Source organism: Heptranchias perlo, chromosome 10, assembly GCF_035084215.1.
Source record: "Heptranchias perlo isolate sHepPer1 chromosome 10, sHepPer1.hap1, whole genome shotgun sequence".
NCBI lineage: Eukaryota > Metazoa > Chordata > Chondrichthyes > Hexanchiformes > Hexanchidae > Heptranchias > Heptranchias perlo.
The window spans coordinates 51,019,749-51,034,899 of record NC_090334.1 but is presented as its reverse complement, the minus strand read 5'-3'; the positions used below and the strand labels follow the sequence as shown (position 1 = coordinate 51,034,899).

The 15,151-nt window shown below is 41.7% G+C and overlaps 2 protein-coding genes across 2 annotated transcripts in view; one reads left to right on the top strand and one right to left on the bottom strand.

The window, feature by feature from the left end:
- The window catches only part of tdrd9 (tudor domain containing 9), a 95,302-nt gene that overhangs the window by 3,385 nt on the left and 76,766 nt on the right, over nt 1-15,151 (top strand). The gene's annotated exons all lie outside the window — the stretch shown is intronic.
- LOC137326533 (protein RD3-like) lies at nt 5,982-14,193 on the bottom strand. Its single transcript, XM_067991722.1, is given in 5 exon segments — nt 5,982-7,069; nt 7,071-7,295; nt 8,719-9,018; nt 10,829-11,178; nt 13,981-14,193. Coding segments are annotated over 4 exon segments (627 nt in total). The 5' UTR covers nt 10,855-11,178; nt 13,981-14,193; the 3' UTR covers nt 5,982-6,993.

The window sequence follows — 15,151 nt, the reverse complement described above, 5'->3', positions numbered from 1 at the left end:
ACTGTGGGAGAACAGTCACCACACGATCTGCAGCGGGTCAAGAAGGCGGCTCACCACCATCTTCTCGAGGACAATTAGGGATGGGGAATAAATGCCGGCCTCGCCAGTGACGCCCACATCCCATGAACGAATTTTAAAAAATAAATAAAAAGGAAGAGGATAGCTAAAGTAAACATTTGTCCCTTAAAGGATGAGACTGGAAAAATAATAATAGAAAACAAAGAAATGACAGAGGAATCGAACAGATATTTTGTATCTGTCTTCACAGTAGAAGACACTAATAGTATATCAATAATAGTAGAAAATCAAGGGGCAAAGAGGAAGGAGGAACGAAAAGCAATCACTATCACTAGAGAAAAAGTACTAGGTAAACTAATGGGCCTAAAGGCTGACAAGTCCCCTGGACCTAATGGCTTGCATCCATTGTTAAAGGAAGTGGTTGTAATCTTCCAGAGTTCACTAGATTCTGGAAAGGTCCCAGCAGATTGGAAAACCGCAAACGTAACACCCCTATTCAAGAAGGAAGTGAGACAGAAAGCAGGTAACTATAGACCAGTTAGCCTAACATCTGTCATTGGGAAAATGCTGGAATCCATTATTAAGGAAGTAGTAGCAGGACATTTGGAGACTTGTAATACAATCAAGGAGAGTCAACATGGTTTTATGAAGGGGATATCATGTCTGACAAATTTCTTAGAGTTCTTTGAGGAAGTAATGGGCAGGGTGGATAAAGGGGAAGCAATGGATGCAGTATATTTGGATTTCCAAAAGGCATTTGATAAGGTGCCACATAAAAGATTACTGCACAACATAAGAGCTCATGGTGTTGTGGGTAATATACTGGCATGGACAGAGGATTGGCCAACTAACAGAAAACAAAGAGTCGGGATAAAAGGGTCATTTTCAAAATGGCAATCTGTAACTTGTGGTGGTGGTGAGCCGCCTTCTTGAACCGCTGCAGTCCCTGTGGTGAAGGTTCTCCCACAGTGCTGTTAGGAAGGGAGTTCCAGGATTTTGATCCAGTGACGATGAAGGAACGGCGATATATTTCCAAGTCAGGATGGTGTGTGACTTGGAGGGGAACGTGCAGGTGGTGTTCCCATGTGCCTGCTGCTCTTGTCCTTCTAGGTGGTAGAGATTGCGAGTTTGGGAGGTGCTGTCGAAGAAGCCTTGGCGAGTTGCTGCAGTGCATCCTGTGGATGGTACACGCTGCAGCCACTGTGCGCCGGTGGTGAAGGGAGTGAATGTTTAGGGTGGTGGATGGGGTGCCAATCAAGCGGGCTGCTTTGTCCTGGATGGTGTCGAGCTTCTTGAGTGTCGTTGGAGCTGCACTCATCCAGGCAAGTGGAGAGTATTCCATCACACTCCTGACATGTGCCTTGTCGATGGTGGAAAGGCTTTGGGGAGTCGGGAGGTGAGTCACTCGCTGCAGAATACCCAGCCTCTGACCTGCTCTTGTAGCCACAGTATTTATATGGCTGGTCCAGTTAAGTTTCTGGTCAGTGGTGACCCCCAGGATGTTGATGGTGGGGGATTTGGCGATGGTAATGCCGTTGAATGTCAAGGGGAGGTGGTTAGACTCACTCTCGTTGGAGATGGTCATTGCCTGGCACTTGTCTGGCATGAATGTTACTTGTCACTTATGAGCCCAAGCCTGGATGTTGTCCAGGTCTTGCTGCATGCGGGCACGGACTGCTTCATTATCTGAGGGGTTGCGAATGGAACGGAACACTGTGCAATCATCAGCGAACATCCCCATTTCTGACCTTATGATGGAGGGCAGGTCATTGATGAAGCAGCTGAAGATGGTTCGGCCTAGGACACTGCCCTGAGGAACTCCTGCAGCAATGCCCTGAGGCTGAGATGATTGGCCTCCAACAACCATTACCATCTTCCTTTGTGCTGGGTATGACTCCAGCCATTGGAGAGTTTTCCCCCTGATTCCCATTGATTTCAATTTTACTAGGGCTCCTTGGTGCCACACTCGGTCAAACGCTGCCTTGATGTCAAGGGCAGTCACTCTCACCTCACCTCTGGAATTCAGCTCTTTTGTCCATGTTTGGACCAAGGCTGTCATGAGGTCTGGAGCCAAGTGGTCCTGGCGGAACCCAAACTGAGCATCGGTGAGCAGGTTATTGGTGAGTAAGTGCTGCTTGATAGCACTGTCGACGACACCTTCCATCACTTTGCTGATGATTGAGAGTAGACTGATGGGGCGGTAATTGGCTGGATTGGATTTGTCCTGCTTTTTGTGGACAGGACATACCTGGGCAATTTTCCACATTGTCGGGTCGATGCCAGTGTTGTAGCTGTACTGGAACAGCTTGGCTAGAGGCGCAGCTAGTTCTGGAGCACAAGTCTTCAGCACTACAGTGGGATGTTGTCGGGGCCCATAGCCTTTGCTGTATCCAGTGTACTCAGCCGTTTCTTGATATCACGTGGAGTGAATTGAATTGGCTGAAGACTGGCTTCTGTGATGGTGGGGATATCGGGAGGAGGCCGAGATGGATCATCCACTCGGCACTTCTGGCTGAAGATGGTTGTAAACGCTTCAGCGTTGTCTTTTGCACTCACGTGCTGGACTCTGCCGTCATTGAGGATGGGGATGTTCACAGAGCCGCCTCCTCCTGTTAGTTGTTTAATTGTCCACCACCATTCACGACTGGATGTGGCAGGACTGCAGAGCTTTGATCTGATCCCTTGGTTGTGGAATCGCGTAGCTCTGTCTGTAGCATGTTGCTTCCGCTGTTTAGCATGCATGTAGTCCTGAGTTGTAGCTTCACCAGGTTGGCACCTCATTTTTAGGTACGCCTGGTGCTGCTCCTGGCATGCTCTGCTCTTCTCCTCATTGAACCAGGGTTGATCTCCTGGCTTGTTGGTAATGGTAGAGTGAGGAATATGCCGGACCATGAGGTTACAGATTGTGCTGGAATACAATTCTGCTGCTGCTGATGGCCCACAGCGCCTCATGGATGCCCAGTTTTGAGCTGCTAGATCTGTTCTGAATCTGTCCAATTTAGCACGGTGATAGTGCCACACAACACGTTGGATGGTGTTCTCAGTGCGAAGACAGGACTTCGTCTCTACGAGGTCTGTGCGGTGGTCACTCCTACCAATACTGTCATGGACAGATGCATTTGCGACAGGTAGATTGGTGAGGATGAGGTCAAGTAAGTTTTTCTCTTGTGTTGGTTCGCTCACTACCTGCCGCAGGCCCAGTCTGGCAGCTATGTCCTTCAGGACTTGACCAGCTCGGTCAGTAGTTGTGCTACCGAGCCACCCTTGGTGATGGACATTGAAGTCCCCCACCCAGAGTACATTCTGTGCCCTTGTTACCCCTCAGTGTATCCTCCAAGTGGTGTTCAACATGGAGGAGGACTGATTCATCAGCTGAGGGAGGGCGGTAGGTGGTAATCAGCTGGAGGTTTCCTTGCCCATGTTTGACCTGATGCCATGAGATTTCATGGGGTCCAGAGTCAATGTTGAGGACTCCCAGAGCCACTCCCTCCTGACTGTATATCACTGTACCACCACCTCTGGTGGGTCTGTCCTGCCAGTGGGACAGGGTTGGTGATGGAAGAGTATGGGACGTTGGCTGAAAGGTATGATTCTGTGAGTATGGCTATGTCAGGCTGTTGCTTGACTAGTCTGTGGGAGAGCTCTCCCAATTTTGGCACAAGTCCCTGGATGTTAGTGAGGAGGACTTTGCAGGGTCGACTGGGCTTGGTTTGCCTTGGTTGTGTCCGATGCCGGGTGGTCCGTCCGTTTTTTTTATTCTTGTGACTTTTATTAGCGAGATTGTACAACTGACTTGCTAGGCCATTTCAGAGGGCAATTAAGAATCAACCACATTGCTATAGGTCTGGAGTCACATATTGGCCAGACCAGGTAAGGACGGCAGGTTTCTTTCCCAAAAGGACATTAGTGAACCAGATGGGTTTTTATGACAATCCGGTAGTTTCATGGCTACCATTACTGATACTAGTATTTTAATTCCAGATTTTATTTAATTTGAATTTAAATTCCCCAGCTGCCGTGGCGGGATTTGAATTAATGAATCCGGATTATTCGTCCAGGCCTCTGGATTACTAGTCCAGTAACATAACCACAATGCCACCGTACTCTGGCTGTCCTTGTACATCAAACACAAAAAGTCAACATACAGGTGCAGCAGGTAATCCAGAAGGCAAACGGAATATTGGTCTTTATTTCTAGGGGGTTGGAGTATAAAAGTCGGGAAGTCATGCTACAACTGTACATGCTGGTGAGACCACACCTGGAGTACTGCGTACAGTTCTGGTGCCCTTATTTAAGGAAGGACGTACTTGCATTGGAGGCAGTTCAGAGAAGGTTCACTAGGTTGATTCCGGGTATGGAAGGGTTGTCTTGAGGAAAGATTGAACAGGTTGGGTCTATACTCGTTGGAGTTTAGAAGAATGAGAGGAGATCTTATTGAAACATATAAGATTCTGAGGGGACTCGATAGGGTAGATGCTGAAAGGATGTTGCACTTCATGGGGAATCTAAAACTAGGGGGCATAGACTCAGAATAAGGGGTCGCCCGTTTAAGACGGAAATGAGAAGGAATTTCTTCTCCCAGAGGGTCGTGAATCTTTGGAATTCTTTACCCCAAAAAGCTGTGGAGTCTGAATCATTGAATACATTCAAGGCTGAGTTAGACAATTTTTTGATCAGCAAGGGAGTCAAAGGATATGGGAAAAGAGAGGGAAAGTGGAGTTGAGGTAAAAATTAGATCAGCCATGATCTCATTGAATGGCGGAGCAGGCTCGAGGGGCCGAATGGCCTATTCCTGTTCCTATCTCTTATGGTCTTGCGTGCAACAGCAACAACTTGCAATTTTATATGTCTATCATGGCGCTTCACAGAGGCGAAATCAGATAAAAATAGATGTTTACTATTACTGGACGTTGCCTAATCCAGATCCATTGTGCGTGGAATTCATAGTTGTTTTTATTCACGTTACTGCTACTAACCCTCCTCTGGCTGCACTCCTCTTACAAGTGCTATCATTGTTTGCTGCTACTTGTATCATACTTGGAAATGTCTCCTTTTCAGAGATAGTTATCTGTATCCATTTCATGCATATGATTTGACAGCATCTTGCATTTATATAGTGTCTCCAATGTAGAAAGCATCCCAAGGTGCTTTAGAGGTATGAAGAAAAAAATGGATGCTGAACCAAAAAAGAAGGTATTATGAGGGTTATCCAAAGAGGTGGATTTTATGGAGGATCTTAAAGGAGAAGAGAAAGGTAGAGGCAAAGCAATTTAGGGAATGAATTAGAGAATGTGACCCAGATGGCTGAAGACACTGCTGCCAATTGTGTGGCAAAGGTAGAGAGAATGCACAAAAGGCCAGAGTTAGAAGAAAGGACAGTCATGGGGGAGGGGGGTGGAGGTTAGGGAGAAGGAGGTTGCAGAGATATGGAGGGACAAGGCCTTGGAGGGATTTAAACAAATTGAAGTATGTTAAATTTGAGGCTGTGTATGTCAGTGAGGTTGGGGTGTGATGGGTGAGTGGGACGGTGTCGCATAGGATATGGGCGGCAGAATTTTGGATGAGCTGAAATTTATGGAGGATGAGAAGCTGTCCAGGAGAGCGCTGGACTAATTGAATCTGGGGGTGACAGGATGAGGATTTTGGCAACAGATGGGCTGTAGTAGGAGCAGAGGTGGGCAAGGTTATGGGTTATGGCATCCTGGGTAATGGGCCTGAGATGAGACAAACTATTTCTGTTTGAAATAGGCTATGAGTTGTGACATCCCCTAAACTGGGTTGCCTGGCATTAATATACATTCACCAAAGCCTTTTTTAACCTGTGCAAATTCACTTAAATCAACTCTTCCAAAATCCTTTTCATGAAGAAGAAAAAAGTGATCAAAAATCCTGAAAATTAAGGGGTGTTAATGCTGTATTAAGGTCTGCATACTAAATTACCAGATATTCAGTAAATGCACCCCTTTTGATTTTCAGTTTTTTTATTTCTTCTAGAAATGGACAAAACACTTCATATACCATCAGTCAACAAGTTTCTTTCAAGTATTCAGCATTTTGTAACATTACAATGATAGCAATCAATGACAACTTTGTTAAAGTTGATCCTAGGGAGTAGAATAGTCTGTTTTTTGAGGTGCGCTTTGACGAATTCTCATTCTCGGAAAATGTAACCTGCAAAAGTTAGTAGCTATGATTAACTGTAATGGCCTTATTAAAAGTCTCAGTTAATATTTTTATAAGGGTAAGGTTTGGAGTACAATTTCTTGTAAAGAGTAAATTCTCATCCCTGGGAAAATGCTGGGGAACAGAGATGGATCTGCACTTCTGAAACGATTACTCTGTTGAGATACTCCTGACCAAATTACAGCAGTCCAGTAACAAATTGAACTAGTCAAAGAGAATGAGTTGGCACATAATGATGATCTCTCCTTGAATAAATGCTAAATGTTTTATTAAATGTGCAAGACAGTAATGGAAAAACACCCTGTTTCAATTTGGATAATCAAAATTTCTGTCATGTCTAAGCAAAATATAGTGGGGTAAAAAAAATTGCCTGGGCTCATTTTTGCAGCACACACCAGAACCAAGATGCTCGAGGATCGATGGAAATTAGTCCTTGGGCCTCATCAACGTATTCGACGCGAGCTACCGGCTGTTGTGCCTCTACAGGCAACTTGCTCGAGGGAAGACATCAATGTTGGCCTGCTTGCCTCACCAGCAATGGCCCTCAGATAAGTTGTGCAATGCACTTTCTTTGGCTGAGAGGGAGGGTGAGTTATTTCCAGACCTCCACTATTGCTGCTCTGAGCTGGCCATTAGGAGGTATATGGCAGTGGCCTGACAATATCTTCCACTACCCCCCACTCAACCTTGAGGTGACTGGGTTCTGATGCCCTCCAAATACAGCACAACTGAGTTCTGGAACTGGGCAGAGTGGGGGTTTGAATCTGTATTGATGCTACATTATGTTGTATATTATTCTCTATAAGCATTATTGGAAGGGCAGTATTGTGGAAGGTTCCAAATTTTTTGCACTACAGTTGGACATATATAGACTTCTGTCCACATAACTGGAAATAGTTGGAATCTCGTCTTTGTGTTGGAAAACTCTTTTGGAAGCTTTACTCGGTGTTGATGTGTGTTTTTTAGTCTGTTGTTCTTTGACACATTGTTGCTCATTATCTTCAGCTTTGTTGATGGAGTCCTGCAAAACTTGCTTAAAAATGTTGATTCGTTCCTGAGGTCTGAGTTCAACATCTGACAACACTTCTCGACATCTGTTTAAAAGGGCATTAATAGAGTTAACAAAGTGACATTGCTATCTGTATGTTAAACTACACATTTATTAAAAAAATTACAAACATACTTTTTTTTGTAGCCCAACACTGAATTATTTGAAACCTTCACCTGTGTGGAAGCTGTTCTAAAACTGCCCATTGCATACACTGCTAGGTGAATATGGGTGACCCAGACACCTGGCACCTTTTCATGGACAATGGACACTCTAAATTACTTTTTGTTCTCTTCCTTTCCCATTTCCAGATTTGTTTTTAACTCTGAGATTACAAATCAGAGGAACTCTAGTGCTGTGGTCAGACTACGTCTTGAGTACTGTGTCCAGTTTTGGTCGCTAAGACACAAGGGAGACATTCAAGTGCTTGAGGCAGGGTAGGGAAGACCATAAGGCTGATCCCTAATGACAAAGGTCTTAGTAATGAGGAAAGATTAGAGAATTTGGGACATTTAAACCTTCAAAGGAAGTGTCTGATAGGTGATCATATAGAGGTATATAAGAGCGGTATGGAAAGGGTAAATCCAAAAATTACTTTAAATAAAATTGCAAGAGTAGGACAATGGGGTCACAGGATCGAACTAGTAACGTGCAAATTTAGAACTGATAGCACAAAATTACTGCACACAGATCGATAAATACATGGAATGAACTGGACTCTGAATTGTTTAAAAATCAGTTGGATGCTGCAATTGGGTACTTTAGGTCCTTTCTGGATGGTTGAGCTAAGATGGGTCGAATGGCCATTCTCATCCATGTTTATCTTTGTGATCTTGCTGTGCAACAAAGCACTGCTCAGTCAAGATGGCAAACATCTTCCAATGTTGTTTTTCATTAGTCCACTAGGTGTACCAGTATGTGTCTTGTACCACCATTCCATGGCTCATTGTATTGCAGTACCATTTATGCGGCTTGTCGCATCAAATGTACAGTTGAAATGATAAGCAGCTCTTGTCATTCATATTCAAACGAGGTAAAATAAGTACTGAATGTATTCATTGGTCGATACATTTTTGAGCCAATTTTGTCCTTGGTGTTATAGTTACATTTCTAAAACTATAAACAAAGACCATTAAGAAAGTTTAACCTTTAAACTCCAGGAATGCTGTCGGAATTTCTGTGCTTCGTGGGCTGGACAGTTTTTAAAAAAACACTTTATACAGTGATGCTGAAAAATCTCTGATTACTTAGTAATCAGTAATAAAGCAACTTCTAAAGAGGAGCAGCATTGGTAGAAGCTGGAGAGCAGATCACTTGGTTAACTTCTGGTTATAGTTAAGAGCATAGTACAGGAAGATCTAAAAGGGTATCTTGGGGGTGGGGGAATTCAAGAAATGCTGTTGTGAATTGATGTACTGTAGTTCATTATATTGTGTAACCGAACACTTCCATTAGAAATAACTACTCACTTGCAAAGCACAGCTTCGACATGAGAGGGATGGATTTTTGAGCACAATAGTTCCAAATGACTTTGATCTTCTGGTTGAATAGAATGTTCCAGACTCGGGGAGCTTCTGAGCCAGTTAACATTTGTGGTAGGCTCCTGGAATTTCTGTTTATCTGTTGATAAGTTGGCCAGCCTTTGGCATTCTTTCATATGCCATATTAATTCCATCATAAGAGATTCAATCACATGTTTTGATCTTGCTTTTTGGATAGGTCTGAGAGATTCATGTCTTGATCGATTCATCCACTCAAACAAAGGCATACTATAATTTAAATGAATGTGAACAAACATATTTTAGAACATTGAGATTCACAAGTCAGCATGCAGCTGTTCAGAATCTCTGAATGAAATCTTGTGCAAAAATTAAAGTGACAGGGAAGTCCCATTTGCTTAACATTTCAGGAGTTAATTTGTTTTGGAAGCAGTGAGCCAAATCTAGCTGTACATTGCATTTTGTTTTCTGTTTGAATTACCAATGTTTATAAATCATCTGCTGAAAATCACTTTCTAAAATGTGATTTGTATTTCAAAGAGACAAGGAAGCAGAAGGGGAAGATTGCACAGTGTTTGGTTCCATTCTCGACCCCTCAGATAATGAAGCAGTCCGTGCCCGCATGCAGCAAGACCTTTAAAACATCCGGGTTTGGGATGATAAGTGGCAAGTAACATTCGCACCAGACAAGTGCCAGGCAATGACCATCTTTCCTCAAGAGAAAGTCTAACCACCTCCCCATGACATTCAGTGGCATTACCATCGCCGAATCCCCCACCATCAACATTCTGGGGGTCACCATTGACCAGAAACTTAACTGGACCAGCCATGTGGCTACAAGAGCAGGTCAGAGGCTGGGTATTCTGCGGCGAATGACTCACATCCTACAAGGCACAAGTCAGGAGTGTGATTGAATACTGTCCACTTGCCTGGATTAGTGCAGCTCCAACAACAAGAAGCTTGACACCATCCAGGACAAAGCAGCCCGCTTGATTGGCACCCCATCCACCACCTTAAACATTGACTTCCTCCACCAACGGCGTACTGTGGCTACAAGATGCACTGCAGCAACTCGCCAAAGTTTCTTTGACAGCACCTCCCTAACCCGTGACCTCTACCACCGAGAAGGACAAGGACAAGGACAAGGACAAGGGCAGCAGGCGCATGGGAACATCACCACCTGCACGTTCCCCTCCAAGTCACACACCATCCCGACTTGGAAATATATCGCCGTTCCTTCATCGTTGCTGGGTCAAAATCCTGGAACTCCCTTCCTAACAGCACTGTGGGAGAACCTTCACCACATGGACTGCAGCGGTTCAAGAAGGCGGCTCACCACCACCTTCTCAAGGGCAATTAGAGATGGGTAATAAATGCTGGCCTTGCCAGCGACGCCCACTTCCCGTGAATGATTTTTAAAAAGTAACATTTTTTCAGGTACTGATAGTGTGATTCATTTTAAAATTCTGTTCAGAAGTAATGTCAGGATTAAAGATTGTTTTTTAAATAAAGAAGTATAAAGCATAAATGTAGTTAACTCTAATATTTTATTAACATTTTGCAGCTTCTTTCCGACTTGATCTTGAGGATTTTTCCCCTTTAGTCTGCATCCTGTAGTGTTACCTGACTGAGAGGGTGAACAGACTATCTGTTTTCAGCCGTTTAATCCTGCTACTCTTGAATTAGCTGATGCAAGACAATGTTGAAATGCACAAGTTCACTAATCTGATGTTCTGTCTCTTCCCCCCAATCCCCCCTTCCCCTCCTCTCTGGAAAAAGTGCCTCCCTTGCTTAGCTCCCATCCAGAAGGCCTAACTGAGATTGCTTGATGTGTGAAGAATTTCGAAGGAGAACCTGTTAACCGTCATTGCTGCAGTTAGCACAGCAGTGCATGGTGCCACACCAGACTATCTTTGGTTCTTTCTTTAAAAATAGAATTGAAGGTTCCTGCAACCATCCACTTCCGATAGTTTCTTTGTGCTAAATTGTACTTCAATCTGAAATATATCTGTTCAAGTAATGTCTGGGTTGTTAGTTTACCAACATGTACAATGCTGAAATAATCTTCAAAACTGCTTACCTTTTCATTTGTTTTCCTTTTGACATCTAGAGAAATATCTCAAAATGTGATCAACTAATCTGAATGTTCTGTACACCTGAGAGAAGTGTTTGCAGCTGATTGCTACTGGATGTTCACTGTTGTACATAGCTTCCAGTTAGCAACCTCATCTGCGGAAGGAAGATCCTGTTCTGTTGCAAAGTAGCTTGGTCTATGTTTTATGTACCACACAAGTCCAGTCATTAAGAAATGAAAATTCTGAATTGAATTTAGCCCTTCAGTCATGATCTGCTGACTTGGACGCTGGTTTTCTTGCAAGGGTTTTGTTGGTGCAGAGAGCTTTATTGTTGGCAAGTGAGTTGGAAGTGAATCTGTGTATTGAACAATAATGAAGTGAACTAGACACATATGCCTATGGGGGACAACAACTTTATTCATTTTAGTTTAAGTATTCAATCTTCAATCATAAAACCTTTCAAAGATGACTTTTTTAAGCACTAAATATATTAGAGATGGGGTTGTGTTTGTATGATCTCAAAAGTGGATGGAGATGGCAGTTTTTGTGTTCTAAAATGTTTATTGAAGGAGAGGATGAAAAATGCTGAGTTGTGGACTTTTACAACAAACCAGAAAACCTAGCACAAATATATTAAAATTGTAAAAGTAATTGTCAGTGAAGAGATGCTGGTACTTTCAAGTGGATTAAAAAAGTAAGATGACATGGTACAACACTACAGAATATATAGTCAAGCACAGCAAAGTATAATGTATGTGTAGATTGTTATGCAGTCAGTGTTAATTGGTATCTATGTGTGATGTCACTTTTAGTGGAATATTTTGTTATCTTTCCCTTCTTCTGCCCTGGGGTATGTTCTTAATCTTAGTTTCTGATATCACTGTCTTCATTTTTAATGGAATAATAGATTATCTGGCCTCAAGTCATTCTGCCTACATCATTCACAGGTCAGAAGAGGTGTGTTTTATGGGCGGAGTAGGTATTTGCCATGGCACTCTTCACCCTTGAGAGGGAGTGCTCTATCACAAGGTACTGCAATTTTTGGCTCGGTTGCTTTATGTTGAACCCGCTCCTCTCCTAAAAGGAAAGTACTATGTTTGAAAGGCATTGCTTTATTTTGGTGTAGTTTTGTGCCCTTGTACTGTGCACTCAATACTTGTGCGTCTATATCTACGTATACATGGACACGGGTTTATTGCTGGCTAGCTTGTGACAGCGTATTGTGGGTGAAGTTGATAAACTACCATGACACTAATTTTTTTCTGATTCAATCTCTTCTCCCCCCCCCCCCCCCCCTCCCCTTCAGTTTTATTTTCTTCTCTTCGTGGTGATTCCATGCTCTTCTCTCAATTTAAGCTGGGGAACAGAGAAGATAATTCACTCCCTGGTCTCTAATAATTGGATTAGAATCATAGAAAGGTTACAGCATGGAAGGAGGCCATTTGGCCCATTGAGTCCGCGCTGTTGCTCTTGATCTGACCATTGAGGTTACAGACATGGCCTAGGATAACTCTCTTCCCTCCTTACTTCCTTCTTGCTGATGTCACATCCATAAAGAATTAGCTTGACACCCCATTGCATGGTGCTACCATTTTCTGATTGTTCTTCTACAGCTGTTTTGCTGGACACGGTTATAGTTACTGGTGATTTCATGAATGTTTTGGAATTAAAACAGCAGTTTTGGCATTGTGCTACACAAGAAAGTCCAGGGGTGGAGGTTGCATTTTATAAATGCCTGTATTTTAACAGTTTTGTGAAATAGCTGGTGAACTGAAATGCTGTATTAAAAATATTGTTAAATGGAATTGTTCTGTGTGTTCAATAGTAGTACTTTTGCATCAAAATAAACCTGGTGATGCATAGTAATGGGAATTTTACTGTTGTGAAGTTGTAAGGAAGCATCTGTTTTCTAATAATTTACATATATAAATTAAATCTCGATTTGCATACTTTATTATGCGTTCCCTTTTAACATGATGACGACGTCCTTGCAATTTCATTAAAAAGATTTGTGATATCAGTTAGAGAAACTTGGAACTAATTTTAAAAACTTCATAACAAAGATACAGTTGGTAGTTTTGTAATCTTTAATAAAATGATCTTGAACCTTCATTATTTTAAACAGATCAAAATACAGAGGTGACGTAGTGACAGTGCATCCATACTTAGTATAGAGAGATATTTGCCATATCTATTCTGTAGAGTTTTGTATTATTTTATTTATATATATATATATATATATATATTTATTGCTGTTTTTATTACTCTTTTTATATCTGTATAAATAGAACATATTTTAATTGTAGCAGCACATTAATTTGTGACTAATATAGAAGCATATTCGTTCTAAGTAACATATGGGGTGCAAATATAGGATTTGGCTTAGTAAGTGTGCCCTTAAGCACTCATTTTGGATGTTCTTGCAGAATTCAGTTTCATTGAAGCAAGAGAAAGATGTTGCTATTCCTGGAAAATGCTAGACAAAATGTTCTCTAATACAACTAGAAGACTTGAATGCTCTGCAATGCTGCTACTTTCAGCAGTCTTAAGTGTCTTAAAAGTGTTCATGCAATATTTGCCTCAAGATAATTCTGAAAATTTCAATACCACAGATAAATACCAAGAAACTGATAATAGAAATATCTGACCTGAATTTGTAAATTGCTTCTTCACATTTTTAGTAAAGTTCCAGCGCTATATGTGTAATCTAAGGAAATGGAAGAATGTAATTACCAAAATGGGGATGGAGGCAAAGAAGTAGGTTATATGGCTTGCATTGGAGAGAGATGAACTGAGTGGTAGTTTTATTTTTTTTAAAAAGTGTGTATTCTTCCCATATAGTGTGGGAAAATATACAAGATGTCTAAGTGTTGTCATTAGGGATCTTACTACCTTGGTTAAAAGGCTCTGACAGGGTAGCAAACTGGCTGCTTCATCAGGCTCATTTCTCTGACTAGGTCACATTATTTACTTTTAAGTAGAGTATGAAAGGAACATTTTAGTCTTCAAACACATGATTCTTCAAAATGTATTGGTTTCAAAAAATGGAATGAAGGTCACATTTTCTTCTATTCCTAATTGACACTACAATTAATAAACAAGTGAGTATTTGGAGTATTGAACATCAGAATATTTGGACAACATTTGATATATTTACCATCAATCTGACTGCTGTAAACTCCAATCAATGTCTTAACTTGTCCCCATAGTTGAAATTATTCAAGTTTACTGCTGTAACAAGAGGAAATCAGGCAGTTGACCTATGCCGGTGAAGCATCCTAGTAGTCAAGAGCAGAATACGGTCAGTAAAGAGAAGGGACTAGAATGCACACTTCAGTAAAGTTAAATTGTCTGTTTTAGTGAAGCAACATTAATTCTTTACTTTTTAACACTTATTCTGTAGCAATGCATTATTGCAGAAAATGCTGCTAGTACGTGGTTGCTGCTTTCAACATCTCTCCCTGCTGTTATGACTCCTGCCTTCAGTTACTGTGGGATTTTTTTTTCTGGTCTGCATTGGAGAATAAGTTGAGTAATACGACTACGAGAAACATTTGACATCCATTTTGTTGGATTTTGCACTTTGCTTTGGGACAGCATCTCTGAAATTGGTAGCTTTACAATTAAAGAAACAGGGTTGATATGTATGGTACTTGCTATTAACTGAACATTCGACGGTCTCCTGATGTGAGTAAGCACATTGTAGCAATTACATTGTAGCAATTACACTCCATTGGATTGTATTATTTTGTTATTTGACAGAATATTCCATAGGGTCTGGAAATAAAAGGAGAAGTTATTACCACACCAATTCGAGTGTTTAGCCAAATATAACAAGGCCGAGCTATTTTTTCAGTGTTTCTTTCCTCTGCTGCTACGTGGCAGAACTCCAGCTTATCCAGTTAACATCTGTTTTAAAAAGTTGCACTGGGGAAATGTGCAGGTATATGATTTTATCAGTGTCCAGATCAATAGGAAAATAATGTTTTTGTTAAAATTGTGTATGCCTTTATAGGGACCTTTTTGGAAAGTCCTGTAGATATGAAATTGACTTGTTTGCATTTTCCAAGTTGAAGAAATGAAACAAAGCCTTACTCTGATCGATATTAAATGAGAATGTGTGTGTGGTTGTGTGGGTATTGTCATAGCTCTTCCTTCTCTTTGTCTTCGTTGTTTGTCCTCCTCTCCCTCTCTTGAAACGCATCCAAATGTATCTTGATGTCCATTTGCACTGTCTGCTTCAACACTTGTCTGGTAACCTGGTACTCAGTTCCTTCGTAATGTACAGTTAACTTGGATTAATTTTCAGTTCTCTTCATAATCTTGAA